Source organism: Molossus molossus, unplaced genomic scaffold (assembly GCF_014108415.1).
Source record: "Molossus molossus isolate mMolMol1 unplaced genomic scaffold, mMolMol1.p scaffold_m16_p_2, whole genome shotgun sequence".
Classification (NCBI taxonomy): Eukaryota; Metazoa; Chordata; class Mammalia; order Chiroptera; family Molossidae; genus Molossus; species Molossus molossus.
Genome location: NW_023425355.1, coordinates 108,716,959 through 108,740,415, shown reverse-complemented (window position 1 = coordinate 108,740,415; position 23,457 = coordinate 108,716,959). Strand labels below are relative to the sequence as shown.

General features: G+C 42.9%; 1 protein-coding gene across 1 annotated transcript in view; it reads right to left on the bottom strand.

The window, feature by feature from the left end:
• Positions 1-2,041: 2,041 nt before the first annotated feature.
• DIPK2B (divergent protein kinase domain 2B) overlaps positions 2,042-23,457 on the bottom strand; it is an 85,185-nt gene continuing 63,769 nt past the window's right edge. Inside the window, exons 3-5 of the mRNA XM_036271364.1 lie at positions 5,822-5,995; positions 3,967-4,255; positions 2,042-2,860 (exon numbers count right to left, since the gene is read on the bottom strand). Of these exons, the coding sequence (XP_036127257.1) occupies positions 2,520-2,860; positions 3,967-4,255; positions 5,822-5,995 (804 nt within the window). The 3' untranslated portion in view covers positions 2,042-2,519. The remainder of the gene's footprint in view (positions 2,861-3,966; positions 4,256-5,821; positions 5,996-23,457) is intronic.

The window sequence follows — 23,457 nt, the reverse complement described above, 5'->3', positions numbered from 1 at the left end:
CAAAAGCTCCACCTCCTAATACCTTCACCTTATGGGTTAGTATTTCAATATATAAATTTTGGGGAGACATAAACATTCAGTCTATAGCACATGGTGTGTGAAAAACAGCAAGCAAAAACGTCTGAAGGAGGCAGATATTGTCCTCAGTAAGAACAGTTTCCCAGCACCTCTTCTGTGGTCAGCCTGGTGCTGGTTGCTATGGAAACTCAGAGGCACCCTCCATGCCACTGCCAAACTCAGGGAACTCCCAGCTCATTGGGAAGGTGGGACACAGATCTCTCTGGAATACCCTTTGAAATTAGGCTCAAATGGGACCCAGGGGTACAAAAATGGTATTCAGAAAGGTCTTGCGGGAGCTTGCACTGTCAGGAAATGCTTCTGGTCAAGGCAGGACCTCAGACAGTCTTAAATGATGCAGAGAGAGAATGGAACCATCCAAGCCTCAGTCCTGGGTATAGATACTAACATAGTCCCTCATGTTGGGTCTAGCTTTTTAATTCATCACAACAGACTGGAGTTGATGGTTACTGTAGGTTGGGTACTCTGGAAGCAGACACTAAGATGGAGTTCATGGTGTTTGTTCATTTCCTGAGGCTGCTATAACAAATTACTACAAAATGGGTGGCCTGAAGCAATAAGCATTTATCCTCTCACAGTTTCAAAGGCCAGAAGTCTAAGATCAGTTTCACTGGGCTGAAAGCAAAGTGTTGAGAAGGGTGGTCAATCCTCATCCTCCAGACAAGGCCAGAAAGCAACTATCTTAGACTCTCAGGCAACCTGAGCCTGCCCTTCCAAAAGCTAAGCCTGTCATCTTTACTGTCATGGCTGCCCTGGGGATAGTATCTGGAGCAGGCAAAAAACAAACACCACAGGCGGCTTAGGGTGCCATAAAATAGGACTTTTCTTGGCCCAGCTTTAAATGTGAATGAAAGGACCAGAGTTGGGTAGGCCAGGGTAAGAGTCAGAGGCTGCAGGGAAATGTAAGAAGAGCATGGACTGGTAGTAGGGGTTCTAGAATTATCCCAGAAAATTACTCTTCCTCCCTAGGCCTCAGTTTCTCTGTCTGCACTGTGAAGCCTGTTAAGCCAGGCATTCTAACCTAAAGGTGGTGATTCAGTGGTAGAAAAGAGAGGCTAACTGAGAGGTCCCTGGGGGTAGAGGGCTGGCAGGGAGGCTGGGCAAAGGTCCAAAGGGTTCTCAACTAATGTTTGAGGGGCCAGAGCAAGAATATACATAGGGGCCCACATACCATGTAGATAAATATTTAAAATGTATAAAACAAACTAACAAACATTCGATAAAATATGTTTTGTTGGCTGACCTTGAAAAAAATATTTAGGTCAAGTTTGAATGGAAATTAGACTCCTACATTGGAGGCCACAGTGTGGAGAGAGCTGACCCGGGTCCAGCTGTGGCTATAGTGAGAATGTTCTACTCACAGACTTCTTGTTCCAGGGAGTAGAACTGGCTAGGTGCTCTGCTTTGAGCTTTAAAATCCATCTTTGTGGTTGGGCCGAGGCCATGCCTCCTGTGGTCTGTTCCCTGCAAACAGGGGTATAAGGGCCACCTATTCTTATAGATTTGGGGTTCATCTGATGGCTAGCTTTGGTTCAAGGACAATTTTGCTGAAGCATCTTTCCATTGTGTAAAAGATAGTCTAGGATACTCCCACCCAACCTTTGGGATTAGACTTGCAGCCCTGCCTGCTGGCTCTCCCAGCTGACTCTGGTTCCCTCCTTCTTTCTTCCCACACAAGCATCTTTCTCAATATGATCCTTGACTGTTTCATACTGTCTTGACAATTGTTTCTCAGAGGATCTGGATGAACACATTGGCGTTCAGCCCACCCTCCACTTTTTATTGCTAGCTTCTTTCCACACCATGAAGTGCTTCACTCACACCTGTATGGGGCCCCAGGTACCCAGGGCCTTATCTTGTCCATGTGTGCCCTTGGCTTGAAGTCTTCTTACCCTGGGGTGGTGTGGGGAGTGTGACAGGAGGGCTGGTTCAGGGACACAGGCAGCAGGCAGGGGCAGCCTTTTGTCTGAGCCTAACCTAACACGCTACTGGCCAGAGGCCTCATTCTTCAAGTCAGCCTCTTGACTCCACTGTTCTGTCTCATTCACCCTGCCTGTGTACACTCTGAACACACTTTATAGCCACCTGATATGAGGGCAGGAATCATATTTCCCTGGCTCTTCACATCTCTGTCTTCTTTTACTAACTTGAATGTCTGGTGGAGAACAGGGGAAACAGAGGCTCAGAGGTTGAATAAGTGTCCACACCTGGACTTTCTGATGCCCACTCCTGGATCTTTTGTGATGTTACAGCCAGCAAGGGCAATGACACCGTTTTGCACAACTGCCCTCTGGTCATTGGAATATACCTTAGTCCTTGGGAAATGAATGTACATTTCTCCTAATGTCTAATATAGTTACTTTTTTCAAATTTGCAACAACCCAACTGGGAAATGGAGAGCCAAAGATGTTGTCCCTAGAGGCCAGCCAAGCTCCAGCCCCTCAGAACTTATCATTATACTTGCAGTCTGGGTAGCGGTAGGCAAATCTGGGGTCACAGGTTCTCAGGGGTCTCAAGATGTCCTTCAGCTGGCTGGCCACCCCAAAGACTTCAGGGTCTGGGCGGGCACCCTCCCCACACTTAGCCAGGAGGACATCTATCTGCTGCTGTACTGGAGAGGGGAACTTCCCCTGGAGAAGTTGAGGCAGCACCTGCTGACACACCAGCACCAGGCTCTGCTTCTCAGGGATGGTGTCACAGGAGGGCAGCTCGGCCTGGCAGCCAGTAACCAGGCAGCTAAAGATGTCTTTATTCTCTCTTGCCCTGGCGGCTGCTTGGCTGCCTAGAAGAGAAACACAAAATGTTACACATCCTACAACGGGTTCTCCTTTGGGGAGATGCCACTAATTAGAATTGCCGGGTAAGTGGTTTAGTCTCCTAGCATCTCCTGTCACCAGAAGATTTAGGGCTCAGGAACACAATGGACCCAGCTGAGAACAACATGGGAGGAACTCTCTCTGCTACAATAGATTGAGGCCAAGGCATGAAAAACACATATATCCCTACCAGAAGTTGGGTTTATAACTGTAGGGATCACCTCCATATTGCGATTCTCCCATTCTTACTACCAAATTATGGAATTCAGGAAATTACTAGAACTGTTTTATTTGCCATTTTCAAATACAAAATCAGGAGAAAGAATAGGTAATCCAGAATATGCATTCAATGTGTTGTAGTGGGACTGACACTCAGTGGTTTACGTATCTTGAATATTCTGGGATCAGCCTCATTTCTTCTAATGAAAGTAAACCAGGGAATGAGGTAGTGTGGTTTAATTGGTCTACTTTTGTAGACCTTGTCATAAAAAAAATCCTCTGTCCTGTCATTGGACTCACAACATTTGATTACCTTTAGAGATTGGGATGCTCAAAGTGCTCCGGAACCCCTGATAAGTCTGTGCACATAGTGAAAAACATGATTCACTCATATACCTCATGTGGTGCCATGCTTTTTAATAGGAAACTTTATAAAAAGCAAAGGTGCCAAAATGGATTACAAAATATACAAGTGAATCAGCCAGATAATTAAGATTTAGATAAAGGCTGAAAGCATCTGATGAGAAAGGCACTAAGAGGGAGATGGATTGAGGAGTGCTGTGTACATTACAAAGGGCAGGGCAGGTCCTCGGACCACACAGACTGAATTGGACAACAGCATTGCCTTTGGGGCCATGCCATGATGCAAAATGGACAAGAAAGCCCTTTGGAGTTGGAGTTGGAGCAGGGACTCTAAAGGAGAAGAGGGATACCTAACATGAACTTGGGCTACTCTCACTATGACATACGGAGACTAGAAAGGCCCAATGGCCCTACCCCCAGGCACCCCTCCAAGCTCCTGTCACTCTGACTTCCTCTCTGACAGCTGCTCAGCCAGGCCCATGCTGAGTACCTTCCTGCTTGTCGATGACACCCAGGGCACTGGCATCCCGGATGAACAGATGCCCGTTGTTAAATATGCCAAACATGGCAGCATCCACGTGGGTGAAATAGAGGAAGTAGTTCAAATCATTGTTCCGTAGAGACTCCAGTATCCTGAGGAGCTGGTAGGCCAGGTCAGCAGCCTGGTCTGGGGGTGCACCATAGAATTCCTGCAGTAGGCTGGTGCTGGTGCTAACAAGGAATCGGCCACAGGAGCCCAGGTACTTGGGCAGTGGCCATCCCTCGGCTCCAGGGAATATCTGCCAAATCAAGAGGAGGAAGCATTAGAGAGGATTGGAGAGAAAAAATTCACATAGAGAGCATTCTCTCTCTCTCTCTCTCTCTCTCTCTCTCTCTCTCTCTCTGCCTCACAGTCTCTTGAAACAAGGCACCATTCCCACCCCATCCATCCTCTCTTTTTTGTTCTTGTTTTAGATGAATAGATTTGGAAAAGGAAGCTCTTATTTCCATTCAGTGGATTGCATTTTAACAGTGTCCCCAAGTGAGGTATGAGAATAATAAGGCTCTTGCCAGGATTTGAGATGGTATTTAGATTCAGAGGAATGTTTTTTAAGAATTGTATAGTTGAAACAAATATGACGCTTTTTGATATTTCACAGATATCATTGCTTAGGAAGAGACCATGGGGGAAAAAAGAGGGTCAACTTTAGGATGATTTAAAGAAAAATATTTATTTATTTATTTATTTATTTATTTATTTATTTATTTGTTTTTTATCCCCACTCAAGGACATTTTTGCATTCATCTTCAGATAGGGAGCAAGAGAGGAAGGAAGAGAAAGAGGAAACATCAATGTGAGAGAGACACATCAACTGGCTGCCACCCACATGACCCCAACTGGGGCCGGGGACCAACTGCAACCGAGATACGTGCGCCTAGCGGGAACCGAACCCGGGGCTCTCTGGTCCGCGGGCTGATGCTCCAACCGCTGAGCCAAATCAGCCAGGGCAATATTTTTATTTTTAAAAGTATGTTTTTATTGATTTTTAGAGAGAGAGGAAGGGAGAGAGAGAGAAACATGGATGTGAGAGAGAAACATTGATTGGCTTCCTCTGCATACCTCCTACAGGTGATCAAGCCTGCAACCCGGGGCATGTGCTCTGACCAGAATTGAATCGGGACCTCTCAGTCCATGAAACAACGCTCAATCCACTGAGCCACACAGGCCGGGCAAGAAAAATATTTAAGAAAATAATAATGCAGGCACCAGGTTCTGTAATAGGCCAAAAATCATGAAGGATCTCCTTGGGTGACACAGGTTTTGGGAACCACTGCACTGGCCCAGAGTCTCTCCTTTCCCTCCACTCCCCTGTCTTGTTGACCAGCGCATCCCCAGGCTCTAGTGCTCCTTATTTATTTCACCATTCCCCTATTAAGCGACCTTTAAATTACTCCCATTTTTTTTCTCTTTTCCAACTGTAGCTGCAGGGAACTTCTGGGGGTCATTCTTTGGCTATTTTCCCATCTCCTGGGCTTGCTCAAATATTACTGATTTTTGAAGCACTGGTCAGAGTTGCAGTTTGTCCCCGGCCCCTTCACAGAGCCCTTGGGGGCTAACTCAGGCAGTGAAGGTGGCTGCTGTCCCACGACCCACCCGAGCTCCCACACCTCTTTTCTTTACAGCAACCATAGCACTTTCCCTCTGCAGAAGCCAATGGGTATTTACTGAATGCCACAAAAGTACTAACATGGGTTGGTTACCCCAAAGCATGCAGTAAAGGGGTTGAAAGCTTATCCCAATGTTGTCCTCCTCGGAGTCTGACATGAACCCTTTTCCTGGAGCAGCTTCCCGGGTCACTGCATACCTGTAGAAGGATGGGATGCGTGTTGACAGCCAACGTGTAGAGCAGGCGTAACTTGTCGCGATCGGTGAAATGGTCCATGAAAATGCTGCCAGCGTCAGCCACCTCGGCATAGCGCCGAACCACTCGGTCCAGGAGTCGCTGTGATGGGCATCGCAGGAGGGGGCTAGGCAGGCCCTGCAGAGAGGTGGGTGAGAGAGATTCTGAAGGGTGCTAAACACTCGTGGGACCCTGGTCAGTCGGGGCACTGGCAGGCCCTGCTGGTGGGGGACAACCTGGGGTTAGGGGGCCAAGTGAGCCCTGGGAGGGGACAGACCCCAGGAAGGGGGAGAGGGTCAGGGATCGAGGAGTGACTGAGCGCTACTCGGGGTGGGGCAGGAAGGGGAGGAAGAAGACCCCCTTAGTGGTGGGGGGACAGAGTACACTTAGGGGTAGGGCAAGAGGGAACTGAGCAGGCTACACGGAAGGGGTATGGGGGGGAGGCCCTGGGAGCCTCGGAGAAGGGCCAGAGATGTCCTGGGGGCAGAGGAGGAGGGCACTGAGTAAGTGGGGCAGCCCCAGCAGACAGTCAGCTGGTAGTCAGAGCCCTGGAGCTCCTGTCTGCATCTCTATCCACAGTGGCACACCACCTTGCCCTTCCAGGCATACTTGAGCTCAGGCTGAATTAACTGAATTGGCCCTCTGTGATTAGCCTTTTAAATTCCCTCTACTATTTCACTAGGATGTCACCACAGTTATGATGGTACACACTAGCATGTTATGTGTGCCGCTTTGTTCGTCTTGGGATAAAATTGAGAGATAGACCTAGGCTTATTTTCTATGACCTTCTAACCCTCTCCTACACCTTTCTCCTCAGGCTGAACAAACATGATGTACTAATAAAAGCAAAGAAACATATTTAAGAAAAAGACCCTGGGGCCCAGTGTGCCAGAATTTTATTTTATTTTTTGTTAATCCTCACCCCAGGCTATTTTTCCATTGATTTTTAGATAGAGTGGAAGAAAAGGAGGGGGAGAGAGACAGGCACATGCACAGCCACGATTTGTTGCCTCCTGCACAATCCCAACCCCAGCTGGAGATTGGACCTGCAACCTAAGTACATGCCCTTGACCAGGAATCGAACCCATGACCCTTCGGTCCTCAGGACGGTGATCTAATTGAGCCCAGCTGGCCAGGGTAGTCTGCTAGAATTTAACCCAAGCTTCCCATGTAGCAGCTGGCTATGTGACCTTGGACAAGTTACTTAGTCTTTCTGTACTTTTGGTTCTATTTTAAAGTGAGGATGCCAAGAGCATACAATGGAGTAAAGACAGCCTCTTTAATAAATGGTGTTGGGAAAATTGGACAGCTACATGCAAAAAAATGAAACTAGAGCACCAACTTACACCATACACAAGAATAAACTCAAAACAAATAAAAGACTTAAATGTGACTCGTGAATCCATAAAAAATTCTAGAAGAAAATGTTGGCAATGCCCAGCTGTTGTGGCTCAGTGGTTGAGCATTGCCTCATGCACTAAGAGCTCGCTGCTTTGATTCCTGCTCAGGGCACATGCGCAGGTTGTGGGCCCAATCCTCAATGGGGGGAATGCAGGAGGAGGCCAATTGATGTTCTCTCTCATTGATGTTTCCATCTCTCTCTCCCTCTCCCTTCTTCTCTTTCTAAAATCAATAAAAAATATATATATAAAAAAGAATGTAGGCAACAAAATTTCAGACATCACACACAGCAGAATTTTCACTGATCCAATGCATAAGGCAAGAGAAAAGGAAAAAAATAAATATATGGGAATACATCAAACTAAAAAGTTTCTGCATAGCAAAAGAACAAGCATCAAAATGGAAGGGGAATCCACTATATGGAAGAGTATAATTGCCAATGATACATCATATAAGGGATTAATTTCCAAAATATATAGAGTGCTCATACAACTCAATAAAGGGAAGACAAAGAACCCAATTAAAAAATGGGCAAAGGACCTAAATTGACACCTCTCCAAACAGGACATACAAATATCTAAGAGACATATGAAAAAATGCTCAGTGTCACTAATCATCAGTGAGATGCAAATTAAAACAACTATGAGATATCACCTCACACCTGCAAGAATGACTGCCATCAACAATTTATCAAACAACAAGTGTTGGCGAGGGTGTGGAGAAAAGGGGATTCTAGTACGCTGCTGGTGGGAATGCAGACTGGTGCAGCCACTATGGAAAACAATATGGTGTTTCTTCAAAAAAATAAAAATGGAACTGCCATTTGACTTAGTGATCCCACTTACAGGAATATATCCTAAGAAGCCTGAAACACCAATCAGAAAGAATATATGTGTCCCTATGCTCATAGCAGCACTATTTACAATTGCTACGATCTGGGAACAGCCCAAGTGTCCATCAGTAGATGAATGGATAAAAAAAGCTGTGGTATGAATACACAATGGAATACTATGCAGCTTTAAGAAAGAAAGCTCTCTTATCCTTTGAGACGACATGGAGGGTCCTGGAGAGTACCATCCTAAGCGAAACAAGCCAAACAGAGAAAGACAAATATCACATGATATCACTTATTTGAAGAACATAATGAACAAAATAAGCTGGCAAACAAAACAGACCTAGAGACATAGAAATAGGAATCAGACCTCAGAGGAAGGGGACAGGGAGGAGAGAAAAGATAAACCAATGAACTTATATGCATAACCAATGGACATAGACAACAATGCTGTGGGGGGAGGAATCAGGAAGAGGATATCAATGGCAGAAAAAGGAGAAATATTTGTAACAAAATAAAATTAATTAATAGAACTCAGTTCTCAGTGAACACATGAAACTATAAAAAAATAAATAAAGTGAGGATGCCAGTAATAACACCCTAAGAAGTCATGAGTATCAAATAAATTAATAGACATAAAATATTGAAACAGTGTCTGGTGAGCAGTAAGCATTTAATAAATGCTATCTGATCTTACTAAATTAAAAAGTTTAAACTCCAAGCATAGAGAATTGTGGCAATAGCCAATGATAGCAAAGACAGCAAAAGTAAGACTTGTAAGAACTGGATTTTCAAGTTCTAAGAGCCTGGCTTTGTAGATCACAAACTAAGCCTGAAAGTCCCAGGGTAGAATATGTGTTCACAGCTGTCTGTAGACAGTGTTTGCTGGTTGCCTGCCTAAGGGAGGCTCTGGCTGAGTGAACCCTGAGCACCCCAACATGGGTCAGGGATAGCAACCTAGAGCCCTTCATCTACCAAGTAGGAATTCAGAAGGGTGGAAAGACTTCTGGGGGCCTGAGGTTGGAGCTTGGAGTTTGGAGAAGACCTGGAGAAGCCAACAAGGTAGGTTGCCCAATTATCCCTTTTGCTTGGGACTGAAGGTTTCCCGAGATACTGAGTTTTCAGTGCTAAACCTGGGAAACCAAAATGTTTGGTCACACTACTACAGGGCCACAGCTGTACCATGGCCTTGGTAAGCATATGCTTCTGCCTCCAGATGAGAACCAGAATAAACTGGCAGAGGCCAATATGGATGCTTGCTGATCTACCACAACCTGGGTACTTAACAGGGGCCTTCTGTGCAGGATGGTACTGAAAGTGATTGTCAAACTTCTTCACCACAACCCCTAACAGTCTGTAAAACAGTCAATACAAATTAGTGGATATATCACTATATAGTCACTTTTTTTTCAGGTCTTTTTAAATTTTATTTTTATATTTTTAAAATTAATTTATTTTTGTTACAGATGTTTCTTTTTTCTCCCCCATTGACACCTTCCTCCCTGATCTTTCCACCCCCCACCACTTAACAGTAATGTTGTCTATGTTCATTGGTTATGCAAATATGCATATAAGTTCTTTGATTTATCTGGTTTATCTCTTCCTGCCCCCCCTCCTCTGAGGTTTGTCAGTCTGATCCCTATTTCTATGTCTCTAGGTCTGTTTTGTTCGCCAGCTTATTTTGTTCATTATGTTCTTCAAATAAGTGATATCATGTGATACTTGTCTTTCTCTGCTTGGCTTGTTTCGCTTAGGATGATACTCTCCAGGTCCCTCCATGTCATCTCAAAGGATAAAAGACCTTTCTTACAGCTGCATAGTATTCTATTGTGCATATTTACCACAGCTTTTTTATCCACTCATCTATTGATGGACACTTGGGCTGTTTCCAGATCTTAGCAATTGTAAATAGTACTGCTATGATCATAAGAGTGCATATATTCTTTCTGATTGGTGTTTCAGGCTTCTTAGGATATATTCCTGGAAGTGTGATCACTGGGTCAAATGACAGTTCAATTTTTAACTTTTTGAGGTAACACCATATTGTTTTCCATAGTGGTTGCACCAGTCTGCATTCCCACCAGCAGTGTGCTAGAGACCCCTTTACTCCACACCCTCACCAGCACTTGTTGTTTGATGAATTGTTGATGGCGGCCATTCTGACAGGTGTGAGGTGATACCTCATTGTTGTTTTAATTTGCATCTCTCTGATGATTAGTGACACTGAGCATTTTTTCATGTCTCTTGGACATTTGTATGTCCAATTTGGAGAGGTGTCTATTTAGGTCCTCTGTGTTCTTTGTCTTTTTTTGTTGATTTGTATGAGTACTCTATATGTTTTGGAAATTAACCTCTTATCTGATGTATTGTTGGTAATTATATTCTTATATACAGTGGGTTCTCTTTCCATTTTGATGCTTGTTTCTTTTGCTGTGCAGCTTTTTAGTTTGATGTAGTCACATTTATTAATTTTTTCTTTGTTTCTCTTGCCATAGGTGTTATATCAGTGAAAAATCTGCTGCGTGTGATGTCTGAGATTTTGCTGCCTATATTTTCTTCTAGGATTTTTATGGATTTACAAGTCATATTTAAGTCTTTTATCCATTTTGAGTTTATTCTTGTGTGTGGTATAAGTTGGTGGTCTAGTTTCATTTTTTTTTTTAATGTAGTTGTCCAATTTTCCCAACACCATTTATTAAAGAGACTGTCTTTACTCCATTGTATGCTCTTGCCTCCTTTGTCAAATATTTGAGCACAATGTCTTTGGTCAATTTCTGGGTTCTTTGTTCTGTTACATAGATCTATATGACTGTTCTTGTGCCAGTACCAAGCTGTTTTGATTACAGTGGCTTTGTAGTCTAACCTGATATCCAGTATTATGATCTCTCCTACTTTATTCTTTTTCAAGTCTCCTGTGTCTACTTGGGGTCTTTTTTGGTTTCTTATAAACATTTGGAGTATTTGTTCTAGTTCTGTGACATTTGTTGTTGGTATTTTAATGGGGATTGCATTGAATCTATAGATTGTTTTGGGTAGTATGGACATTTTAATGATGTTAAGTCTTCTAATTCATGAACAAGGTATATGCTTCCACATTTTTATATCTTCCTCTATTTCTTATGGTCAGTTTTATGTGTCAACTTGGTTAGGCTATAGTGCTCAGTTAAATAAAACACTGATCTAGGTGTTGTTGTGAAGATATTTTGTAGATATGGATAACATCTCTAGTCAGTTGACTTTAAAGGAGATGCTCTTTGATAATATGTGTGCCTGTCCCAGTTAGTTGAAAGGCCTTAAGAGTAAAACTAAAGTTTCTCTGAAGAGGAAGAAATTCCACCTGTGAACTGTAGTGTCAGCTTCTGCCCAAGGGTCTCCAGCCCACTGGATTTTGGACTTGCCAGCCCCCACAATTACATAAGCTAATTTCTTGAAATAAACCTGTTTTACATATACATAAAATTATATATTATATAATATTTTGTATTAATTAAAATTGTGTATTAATTAATTATATTAATCAACATAATCAATCACATGAATTAGTAATTAATGTTTTACACTTATATCTTATAATTATCTGTTATATACAGTATCTCTCTATATAATATACACACATTATACACTGGTTAAGGGTAAAGCACTTATTCATTGTAGAAATGACAACAATTGAGACTGAAATCTAGATATGCTTTCACTTTTGAAGCTTCTAGTGAAATCTAAGTAACACAAGACATAACTTCCTCAATGAGTTGTTTGACCGTCAGTTAGCTTTTATCTAGCTTTTATCCACATTATTGCATGTGCTTGCTCAAATTACACCACCAGCAATAAGCAACATCCTTATTTAAAGGGTTCTGCCCAGAACAGAAGCGTAAAAGTTGAATTGTTTAAACAAATAATTTTGTGACTCTGATGGAGGTCCTTAGAAAATAAAAGAGGTGTGCTTATTGTTCCTTTCTAGAAGCTAGCGTTAAGAAGCTTATCCAATTGTCAAGCAGAAAAGGGGTTTTCCTCCTAGCAGACAACTTCAAAATTAGGTGGATTGTCAGTAATCTTGCCAGAATTGTCCTAGCTTCTTCTCAAGTTCCATTCCATGAATGAGATCTGCCCAATCTGAAGGTCCCATCAGAAATGGAAAATGGCAACAGGGGAACCACATCTCAGTTGGGACTGGCTGAGTAATGGCCCTGTCTAGGGGGCCACATAGTGTGCTGTAAAGGGTCTGGGCTTTGAAGCTGACCACATGCTGTCGGACAATACTGTGCACACATTACCTATCTCCGGTGGTCCCTTGTGTTGATAAATTCTGGGGGCGACGGTGTCATGGGAGATGTATGTGGAGGGCTGATGCAGAAGCTTCTGTGATGATCACTATTTGAAAAAATGGTAGGCAAGACACAGCTGGGGAAAAGAGGCTCACACTTCCTAGAAGTTCTAAGTGTCAGGCCCAATGGCAAGTCTTTTCACAGACATTATCTCCCCACACACAGGGACTTTGAGCCTTTAGTTTTCTATTGTACTGGTTACTCTCCTGGAAAATTAAAACGATTAATTAAAAAAAGCTTTCAAAACATGTGAAAATATTAATTTTCACAGCCCATGCTGGCAAATGCAAATGGTAGACTTCATTATCAAGTGATCCAGTAAAGTGGTTCCGTTTTCCAGATGAGAATACTAAGGTAAGGACCAGGAAAGGGAAATGGCTTGCTAAGGATCATGCTGTGCCTTGGCCGGTTTTGCTCAGTGGTTAGAGCATTGGCCTGCGGACCAATGAGTCTTGGGTTCAATTCTGGTCAAGGGCACATACTTCGGTTGTGATTTGTCTCTGGCCCTGATTGGTGTTGTGCGGGAGGCAATCACTCAATGTGTCCCTCTCACGTTGATGTTTCTCTCTCTCTCTCTCTTTCTCTCTCTCTCTTCCTCTTTCTTCCTCATGCTGTATCTGAACAAAAATGGAAAAATGTGCTCAGGTGAGGATTAAAGAAAAAGAAAAAGAAAAATATTATGCTACTTGTTGGCATCCAAGTATACTTCTATGCCCGAGTCTCAGTAGGGCATTACAAATAATTTAATGGGGAAAGAGGAGGAAAAAGAAATTGGTGATTTTAGAATACTGTGTCCCAAATTTGACTGACAATCAAAGCCTTTAGAATGCCATAAAAGTACAGATCCCTAAGCTTCATCTAGAAATTCTGAATAGGTTTGTCCAGTGAGGGCCTAGGACTCTGCATTTTTAACAGGTGTCTTGCATCACTTTTTATTAGGCAAGTCTTGGAAATGCTGGTGGGGATCATGGAAGAGGAGTGGGTGATATTTGATTCAGCATTCTTATTTAGGAGCTTTGGAAAAGTCCTGGGCAGACTTTTTCCTTTATTTTGGACAGAAATACAAATGTATTCTTGATAGCAGAGTGTGGACATCTGGGGGAGAAGCACTTCTCTGTCATTTTTCAGCTGGCATTTCCCTCCAGAAGGTTTTGGTTGCTAAAAGCCCAAAGCATTACCCTTTAAAGGGGGCTATGCATACTGTAATAAGTGTGCTCCTGAAGCCCAGACAACCTTCAAAACTCAACCAAATGAATCTCTCAGAAGGGAATCACAGATGTTTGGAGAAGAGATGAATTTCTGACTCTTCCAATCCCATCACAGAGCCTGCTATGCCTTCTTGGAAGGTTTGACCCTCTCCTCCACAGAGTGAGGAGAACTCAAGCTGAAGGAGGAATCTAGAGGGCCAAGTTGAAGCTGAAAAGACATTGGTTGTCCAAGGTCCACATACTGTCTCAGATTGGCCATTAACCTCACACAGCATCTCAGGGTGATATGAACAAAAGGAGAGCTGAACTAGATGCCTCCATTTTATACTTCCTATATTGGGTCAGGGATGAGTGAAGATACTAGGATTGTCTCTTTGGTCATTTTGGCCAGGAAAAGGTGCCAGAAGTCATGCTGCCAAATGGTCCACTTTCGCATGGTGGAAGGATTAGAGAAGTTGTTCAAATTCTGTATTGCTAACTTTTTGGGAATTGAACACAAGGCCAAAGAACCTGCATGCTAAAGGCTGGTCATGGTGAGAGGCATGTGTTATGCACTCAGTAAATGCAACACATTATTATCACTATTATTGTTATCAGGATCAGGACTAACACCATCACTACCACATTATAGACACACCTTCTAACCAGTGGTGGTACTTTCCATGCCTTATGTCCCCTTCTAGTTGAAGCTAGAAGAGAGCTAGGCCATTAAAATTTTTTTCCCTTTATTGATTTTAGAGAGAAAGGAAGGGAGAAGGAGAGAGATAGAAACATCGATGAAAGAGAACATCAATTAGCCGCCTCCTGCATGGCCCCTACTGGGGATTTTGCCCACAACCTGGACATGTGCCCTGACCAGGAATTGAACCAGCAACCTCTTGGTGCATGGGCTGATGCTCAACCACTGAGCCACACCATCTGGGCAGAGGGCGAGGCCATTTTTGATGGGTTGGAGGTGCCTGGTGTGAAAAGCTCTGCCTAATGGGGTGTTGGTGAAGATTAAGTAAATAATTGTGTCTCTCTTTTGGGATTTAGACTTGGAATACCTCTGAGAAAATGGAGACAGGATGGAGCTGTGGAAAGAGGTAGAGATGCCATGAACCAGAGTGACTGGGAGCCCATGAGAAACACTAGATGCATGGTTGCTGGACTTCAGAGCTGCCTCAGGTCCTGGAAGCTTCCAGGCCCAGTTCTGGGCTGGGGATAACCTTACCACAAACCCTTTGGCCAGAGAGTGGGTTCACTGAATCTTTGCTCCTTGCTCCAAGGACAGCTAATAAGCCCATCAACACAGAGAAAGGTAGCTTAATTGATGCTCTAGGGAAGGGCAGTGAGTTAGGATTGGAATCTTGGCCCAAATAAGACTCAGTTCTGCCTCTACAAGAGGGAATGATGGAATGGCAGGAGGACTCAGGAAGATAATAGATGTGAATCTTTTTGAAGTACCCAATGTCCCGGGCCCCTGTATAGGCATAGTATTCTCAAACTCATTTCGCATATTAATCATACCACTTGGTTCTGGATAAGTTTTGGCTGTTTCCCCAAAGCAAGTTTTACTCACAAGACAAAGATTTACCATCATTGAACATATTTAAATACTTTCTCCAGTGGAAAGAAACGTGTAGAAGAAAGAACACTAACTGCTCTTAGGAAGAAAATCTAAGACAAGAAGTGTGGCTTTCCCTTTAAGATCAGAAGTCAGCAGTTTGAGGTCACAATGCTAGCTGAAGGCACAGTCTAATTCAAGACTCTGGCCTTTCTTTCCAAGGACATATCTGACTGACCAACAAAGAACTTTATGTTGAAATGAAAATTAGTTTTTATTTCTCAGACAGAATCTGCTTTTTTGTTCTAAGGTTTTAGAACATAAAAATAAGGCAAATTATTTCATGTTTACAAATACTAGAACACATGCTAAAGACAGCAGATATGCTAACTCCAGTCACTTTATTCCCCTCCTTACCCTTTTCAAGGCCACCACCGTCTTTATCAATGGATCATGCCACAGATAGTGCACATGCTGTCAATATAGAAGGATTTGCCAGCGCATTTTTTCCCATGCATTGGGAAGAAAAATGTTTTCAAAGTTGGCTATTCTGTGCATGTTCATTGTGAGACATTGAAACAATATGAAAATGTACAGTGCAAAAGTGAAAAAAATATGTTATTGCCCTCAGAGGCTGCCATTATTATATGTGGAGATACACACATGTAGAGATACCAGAAAAAATTAAAATCTCAAAAGTCAGTTTTTCCAGTAAGGAAGCTGCCTTGGTCAGCTTGTTTGGGAATGCTGAGGAAACTCAAACAAATGAGTTTTTACTTTTAGTGAATTTACTATTATCAAGCTCTCCTAGCAGTCAGGGAGAAGAAGCGAAAGTTCTAGTGCTTACAAACCTGTGAGTTGACTTTCTGGTTACACACCTAAATACCTTCTACATGATTTAGTTGTTAAATATGCTTGTGAAGCAGGGTTTAGTTTAGTTAAGTATCATAGTTAATCAATGTGTCATAATTAAAACAATGATGAGTCGGAGAGAAGATGGCAGCAGGCAGGACCGGAGCAAGGGTGAGTGTGTGAGAGTGTGAGCGAGTGTGAGAGAGAGTGTGAGTGAACATGAATGTGGAAGACCACCTTGAGCAGTGCAGAATCATGGGGCAGAAGGTTCCTGTGCTGTGGACAGAAAGCAGCTGGCTACTGCGGTAAGTGGCTCGTCAGCGAGCTTCTTCCTGTGCAGCCAGGAGGCTCCACCATTTTGGAAGATCCCTGTTCTTCCCTGAGAGGAGGCAGCAGGGAGTGGCTAGGGCGGAGCCACCTGAGTTCACCAGAGCACCTTGCACTATGGGACCAGTGGACCCCGCTGTGTCAATGTAGACCAGTGCACAATAGCAGCACTATTGAGGTGCCTGCTGCAGTAGCTGCAACAAGCCAGGAACTAAGCACCATCCCCCATAGCAGCAGTGACTGGGCAGGAGTGGAGCCCTACCCCCAACAGCAGCTGAGACTCAGGAGATGAGACACACCCCCAGAAGCACTAGTGCCAGCTTGGCGGCCCTGCACCTTCCCCCACAGCAGCAGTGACTGTGAGGGAGTGGAGCCCTACCCCCAACAGCAGCTGAGACTCAGGAGCTGAAACACACCCCCAGCAGCAGAGGCTTGGGAGGGGACATCCATCCCCAGGCAGCAGCAGCAGCACAGAACAGCAGCTGAGACCCATCCCCAGTGGCATCAGCAAAGGCTGATCTGGAGCAGTGCCCCAGCCCAAGGAGCAGCAAGACTCAGGCAGCTGAGACCTTCCCCTGACAACTGCAACAGTGGATTTGGAGTGGAACTCATACCCCCAGCAGCAGCAAGTCCCAGGAGAAGATCATCTTCAGCCCCCAACAACAGCAGAGGATTGAGAGTTGAGAGCACCCTCTGGCAACAGCAGGAACAGTAGTAGTGCAAATCAGGAGCTGACACTTGCCACAAGCTGCAACTGATCAGGAGCTGAGCCCCACCAGGCAGCAGCATACCCCAGCAGCACACAAGCAGGACCCACGCACCCCAGCAGAGCACCTGCTGAACCCCTGCACCTCAGCAGATTACAGCAGGACCCTCTTACCCCAGGGAGTAGCACCACAGATTGGCAGCTGAGACCCATCCCCAGTGTCATCAGCAGAGGCTGATCAGGAGTGGTGCCCCAACCCAAGCAGCAGCAAGACTCAGGGTGCGACCTGCATGACAGACCAATACAAGATGCCAGCTGTCAATCATCCAGGACCCACAGCAGGCAAGAGGCGCCATACACCAAAACAGTCTGGGAGGCACAGCAGCCTTATTTGTTAAACACCGACCTGCCTACACATACTAACATCCCTCACCGGGCCTAGAACTACCACATTGATAAAATGGTGAGACAAAGAAACAACACCAAATGAAAGAAAAGGAGGAATCATCAGGAAAGGAACTGCAGGAAATGGAAGAAAGCAATTTGTCAGATAAAGAATTCAAAACAATGATTTTAAGGGTGCTCAAACAATTTAGTGAAAACTACAAGCAACTTAATAAGAATTGTGAAGAGCTTAGTGGGAACTATATCAGTGTGAAAAATAAGGTAGAAGCTATGAATGAAAATCAAGAGAAAATAAAGAATGACATAACTGTTATGAAAAATACATTAGAAGGACTCAATAGTAGATTAGAAGAAGCTGAAGACCAAATCAGCGACTTAGAAGACAAGGTAGAAAAAAACACCCAAAAGAAGAAGCAAATGCAAAAAAATTAGAAAGGAGGAGGAGAGTTTAAGGGAGCTTTTGGACACTACAAAATGTAACAACATTCACATTATAGGGGTGCTGGAAGGAGAAAAATCAGAGAAAGGAATAGAGAACTTATTCAAAGAAATGATGACAGAAAACATCATTAAACTGGTGAAGGAAAAGTCACACAAGTCCAGGAAACATAGAGAGTCGCAAGCAAAATTAACCCTAAACAACCGACACCCGGACACATCATAATTAAAATGGCAAACATTAAAGACAAAGAAAGAATCTTAAAAGCAGCAAGAGAGAGCAGAAAGTTACCTACCAGGGAGCTCCCATTAGACTGTCAGCTGATTTCTCAATAGAAACACTGCAGGCCAGAAGGGAGTGGCAGGAAGTATGCAAAGTAATGAAAGGCAAGGGTCTGAATTCAAGACTACTTTATCTAGCAAGGCTATCATTCAAACCTGAAGGAGAAATAAAGAGCTTCACAGACAAAAATAAGCTAAAAGAATTTACCACCACCAAACCAGCACTGCAAGAAATGCTGAAGGAACTGGAAGAAGAAGAAGAAGAAGAAGAAGAAGAAGAAGAAGAAGAAGAAGAAGAAGAAGAAGAAGAAGAAGAAGAAAGGGGGGAGAGAGAGGGAGGGAGAGAGAGAGAGAGAGAGAGAGAGAGAGAGAGAGAGAGAGAAGCACAGGCATAAAATTAAAATGGCAACTAATAACTATCTATCAATAATTACCTTAAATGTAAATGGCTTAAATGCTTCAATCCTTCAATCAAAAGACATAGGGTAGCTGATTGGATAAGAAAACATGATCCATATATATGCTGCTACAAGAGACCCACCTCACAACAAAAGACTCACACAGGATAAAAGTGAAGGGATGGAAAAAAATGGTCAAAGCAAATGGAAATGAAAAAAAAAAAAAGCTGGTGTAGCAGTACTCATACCTGATAAGATAGACTTCAAAATGAGAGCCATCATAAGAGACAAAGAAGTTCACTACATAATATTAAAAGGATCAATCCAACAAGAGGATATAATCCTAGTAAACATATATATTAAAAAACTTCTGGAGGACTTCATGGGAGAAACCAATAGCAATACAATTATACTGGGTGGCTTTAACACCCCACTGACACCACTGGATAGATCTTCTAGGAAAAAAATTAACAAGGAAAGACTCCTTAAATGACAAACTAGATCAGTTGGACTTAATTGATATTTACAGAAGATTTCACACCAAAGCTGCAGAATATACATTCTTCTCAAGTGCACACAGGACATTCTCGAAGGTAGACCACATGTTAGGACACAAAGTACATCTCTACAAATTCATGAAGATTGAAATCATATCAAGCATCTTCTCAGATCACAATGGCATGAAACTGGAACTTAATCACACCAAAAATATTCAAACACTTGGAGGCTAAATAGCATGTTATTGAACAATGAATGGGTTACCATGGAGATCAAGGAAGAAATTAAAAACTTCCTGGAAACCAATGAAAACGAACACACAACAACACAAAATTTATGGCACGCAGTGAAAGTAGTCCTGAGAGGGAAGGTTACAGCACTACAGGCCTACCTCAAGAAACAAGAAAAATTCCTAATTGACTTTCTAACCCTACAACTTAAAGAACTAGAAAATAAACAAAAAGAAAAACCCTGAGCAAGTAGAAGGAAAGTAATAGTAAAAGTCAGAGCAGAAATAAATGACATAGAGACTAAAAAAACAATTCAAAAGTTAAAAGGAACAAATAATTGGTTTTTCAAAAAGATAAACAAGATTGATGGACCTAGACTTCCGGTCAAGATGGCGACGTAGGTAAACGCGGTATCGCGTCCTCCCACAACCACATCAAAGTTACAACTAAACTACAGAACAACCATCATTCAAAACCACCTGAAATCAAGCTGAATGGAAGTCCTACAACTACGAAATTAAAGCAGCAGCCACATCCAGACTGGAAGGAGGGGCGGCGGCGCGAGGGGCGGCGGCGGCAGTGGCTCGATGGGCTGGTCCCACACCTAAGTGTGGCGGATAAAAATCAGGAGGCTCCCGCGCCTGGGAAGGTCCTTCCTGAGGACTGAGGGGTCCCTGTCCCACACCAGGTGCCGCGCTCAGGGTTCCAGTGACAGGAAGAGAAGTCCCCATAACTTCTGGCTGGAAAAACCAGCGGGAACTGAGGCTCAGGGAAGCTGAAGCGGCTGGAGCCCCAGGCAGCTCCCTAAAGGGCCCGTGCACGGACTTATCGGACTCTCTCCCTCTAAGCTTGGAGGGGAGGCAGCTTGAGGGGTGCCAGAGACATCCAGGGACGAACTGAGCTGTTTGGCACTGGAGCGAGGGCTGGAGAGGGGGCTTTCTCGGGGACAAACGTGCTGTAAGAGGCCTTTGTTCCTTTTTTTTTTTTTTAATTTTTTATTTATTATTTTGTTACAGATATTTCATCTTTTTTGCCCCATTGGCACCCCACTCCCCACCCCACTCCCACCCCATCCCCGGCTCAGTTGTCCAGGTCCATTGGTCATGCATACATGCATATAAGGTCTGTGGTTTATCTCTTCCCACCACCTCCACACCCTCTTCTGAGGGATGTCAGTCTGTGCCCTACTTCCATGTTTCTGTGTCTACCGTATTCCTCAGATTGTTATGTTCATTATATTTCGTATATAAGTGAGATCATGTGGTATTTGTCTTTTTCTGCTTGGCTTATTTCACTTAGGATAATACTTTCCAGGTCCCTCCATGTAGTCTCAAAGGATAAGAGATTTTTCTTTCTTACCGCTGCATAGTACTCCATTGTGTATATGTACCACAGCTTTTTTATCCATTCGTCTACTGATGGACACTTGGGCTGTTTCTAGATCTTAGCTATTGTAAATAGTGCTGCTATGAACATGGGGGTATATATATTCTTTCTGATTGGTGTTTCAGGCTTCTTAGGGTATATTCCTAGAAGTGGGATCACTGGGTCATATGGAAGTTCCATTTTTAATTTTTTGAGGTAACACCATATTGTTTTCCATAGTGGCTGCACCACTCTGCATTCCCACCAGCAGTGTATTAGAGTCCCCTTTTCTCCACACCCTCGCCAACACTTGTTGTTTGATGAATTTTTGATGGCGGCCATTCTGACAGGTGTGAGGTGATACCTCATTGTTGTTTTAATTTGCATCTCTCTGATGATTAGTGATGTTGAGCATTTCTTCATATGTCTCTTGGCCATTTCTATGTCCTGTTTGGAGAGGTGTCTATTCAGTTCCTCTGCCCATTTTTTAATTGGGTTCTTTGTCTTCCTTTTGTTGAGTTGTATGTGCACTCTATATATATTGGAAATTAACCCCTTATCTGATACATCATTGGCAATGATGTTCTCCCATACAGTGGGTTGCCTTTCCATTTTGATGATTGTTTCTTTTGCTGTGCAGAAGCTTTTTAGTTTGATGTAGTCCCATGTGTTCATTTTTTCCTTTGTTTCTGTTGCCTTAGGTGATGTATCAGTGAAAATTCTACTCCGTATGATGTCCAAAATTTTGTTGCCTACATTTTCTTCTAGAATTTTTATGGATTCATGGGTCACATTTAAGTCTTTTATCCACTTTGAGTTTATTTTTGTGTATGGTGTAAATTGATGGTCTAGTTTCATTTTTTTGCATGTAGCTGTCCAATTTTCCCAACACCATTTATTAAAGAGGCTGTCTTTACTCCTCTGTATGCTCTTGCCACCTTTGTCAAATATTAATTGAGCGTATTGCCTTGGGTCCATTTCTGGGTTTTCAGTTCTGTTCCACTGGTCTATATGCCTGTTCTTGTGCCAGTACCGGGCTGTTTTGGTTACAGTTGCTTTGTAGTATAACCTGATATCTGGTATTGTGATCCCACCTACTTTGTCCTTCTTTTTCAAGACTGCTGTGGTTATTCGGGGTCTTTTTTGGTTCCATATGAACTTTTGAAGTATTTGTTCTAGTTCTATGAAATATGTCGTTGGTATTTTGATGGAGATTGCATTGAATCTATAGATTGCTTTGGGTAGTATGGACATTTTAATGATGTTAATTCTTCCAATCCATGAACAGGGTATGTGCTTCCACTTTTTTATATCTTCCTCTATTTCTTTTTTCAATGACCTGTAGTTTTCTGCAAATAGGTCCTTTACTTCTTTGGTTAAGTTTATTCCTAGGTATCGTAATTTTTTTGGCGCGATGGTAAATGGGATTGTTTGTTCAGTTTCTCTTTCTGTGAGTTCATCATTGGTGTACAAGAATGCCGTCGATTTCTTGATGTTAATTTTGTATCCTGCTACTGTGCCAAATTCACTTATTAAGTCTAGTAGATTTTTGATGGAGTCTTTAGGGTTTTCTATGTATAATATCATGTCATCTGCAAATAATGACAGTTTCACTTCCTCCTTTCCAATTTGGATCCCTTTTATTTTTTCTTCCTGTCTGATTGCTGTGGCTAAGACTTCCAGTACAATGTTAAATAAGAGTGGCGAAACTGGACATCCCTGTCTTGTTCCTGTTCTTAATGGAAATGTTTTTAGTTTCTGTTCATCGAGTATGATGTAGGCTGTAGGTCTTTCATATATGGCCTTTATTATGTCGAGATATGATCCCTCTATTCCCACATTGCTGAGCGTTTTTATCAGAAATGGATGCTGGATTTTGTCAAATGCTTTTTCAGCATCTATTGATATGATCATGTGGTTTTTATTCTTTATCTTATTTATGTGGTGTATCACATTTATTGATTTGTGAATATTGTACCAGCCTTGCATCCCTGGAATGAATGCCACTTGGTCATGGTGAATAATTTTTTTGATGTATTTCTGGATCCGATTTGCTAATATTATGTTCAGGATTTTGGCGTCTATGTTCATCAGGGATATTGGCCTGTAGTTTTCTTTCTTCGTAGTGTGATTTTTAGGTTTTGGAGTTAGAATTATGCTGGCCTCATAGAACGTGTTTGGAAGTCTTCCTTCTTCTTGAATTTTTTGAAATAGTTTGAGGAGAATGGGTGTTAGTTCTTTTTTGAATGTTTGGTAAAACTCCCCCGTAAAGCCATATGGGCCTGGGCTTTTGTTTGCTGAGAGTCTTTTTTTTTTTTTTTATTACTTTTTTTTTTTTTTTTTTATCCTCACCCGAGGACAGTTTTTCATTTTTTGTTCAGATAGAGTGGGAGGGAGAGAGAGGAAGAGAGAGAGAGAGAGAGAGAGAGAGAGAAACATCGACGTGAAAGGGACACATCGAGTGGCTGCCACCCGCACGACCAACCAGGGCCGGGGACAAACTGCAACCAAGGTACGTGCCCTTAGCGGGAACCGAACCTGGGTCTCTCTGTACCGCAGGCCGACGCTCTAACCGCTGAGCCAAACTGGCCAGGGCGAGAGAGTCTTGATTACCTCTTCAATTTTCTTAGTTGTTATTGGTCTGTTCAAGTTTTCTATCTCTTCCCGGTCCAGTTTTGGGAGACAGTGTGTTTCTAGAAATTTGTCCATTTCGCTTAGATTGTCGAATTTGTTGCTATATAGTTGTTCATAGTAGTTGTTAACAATCTTTTGTATTTTCGTGGTGTT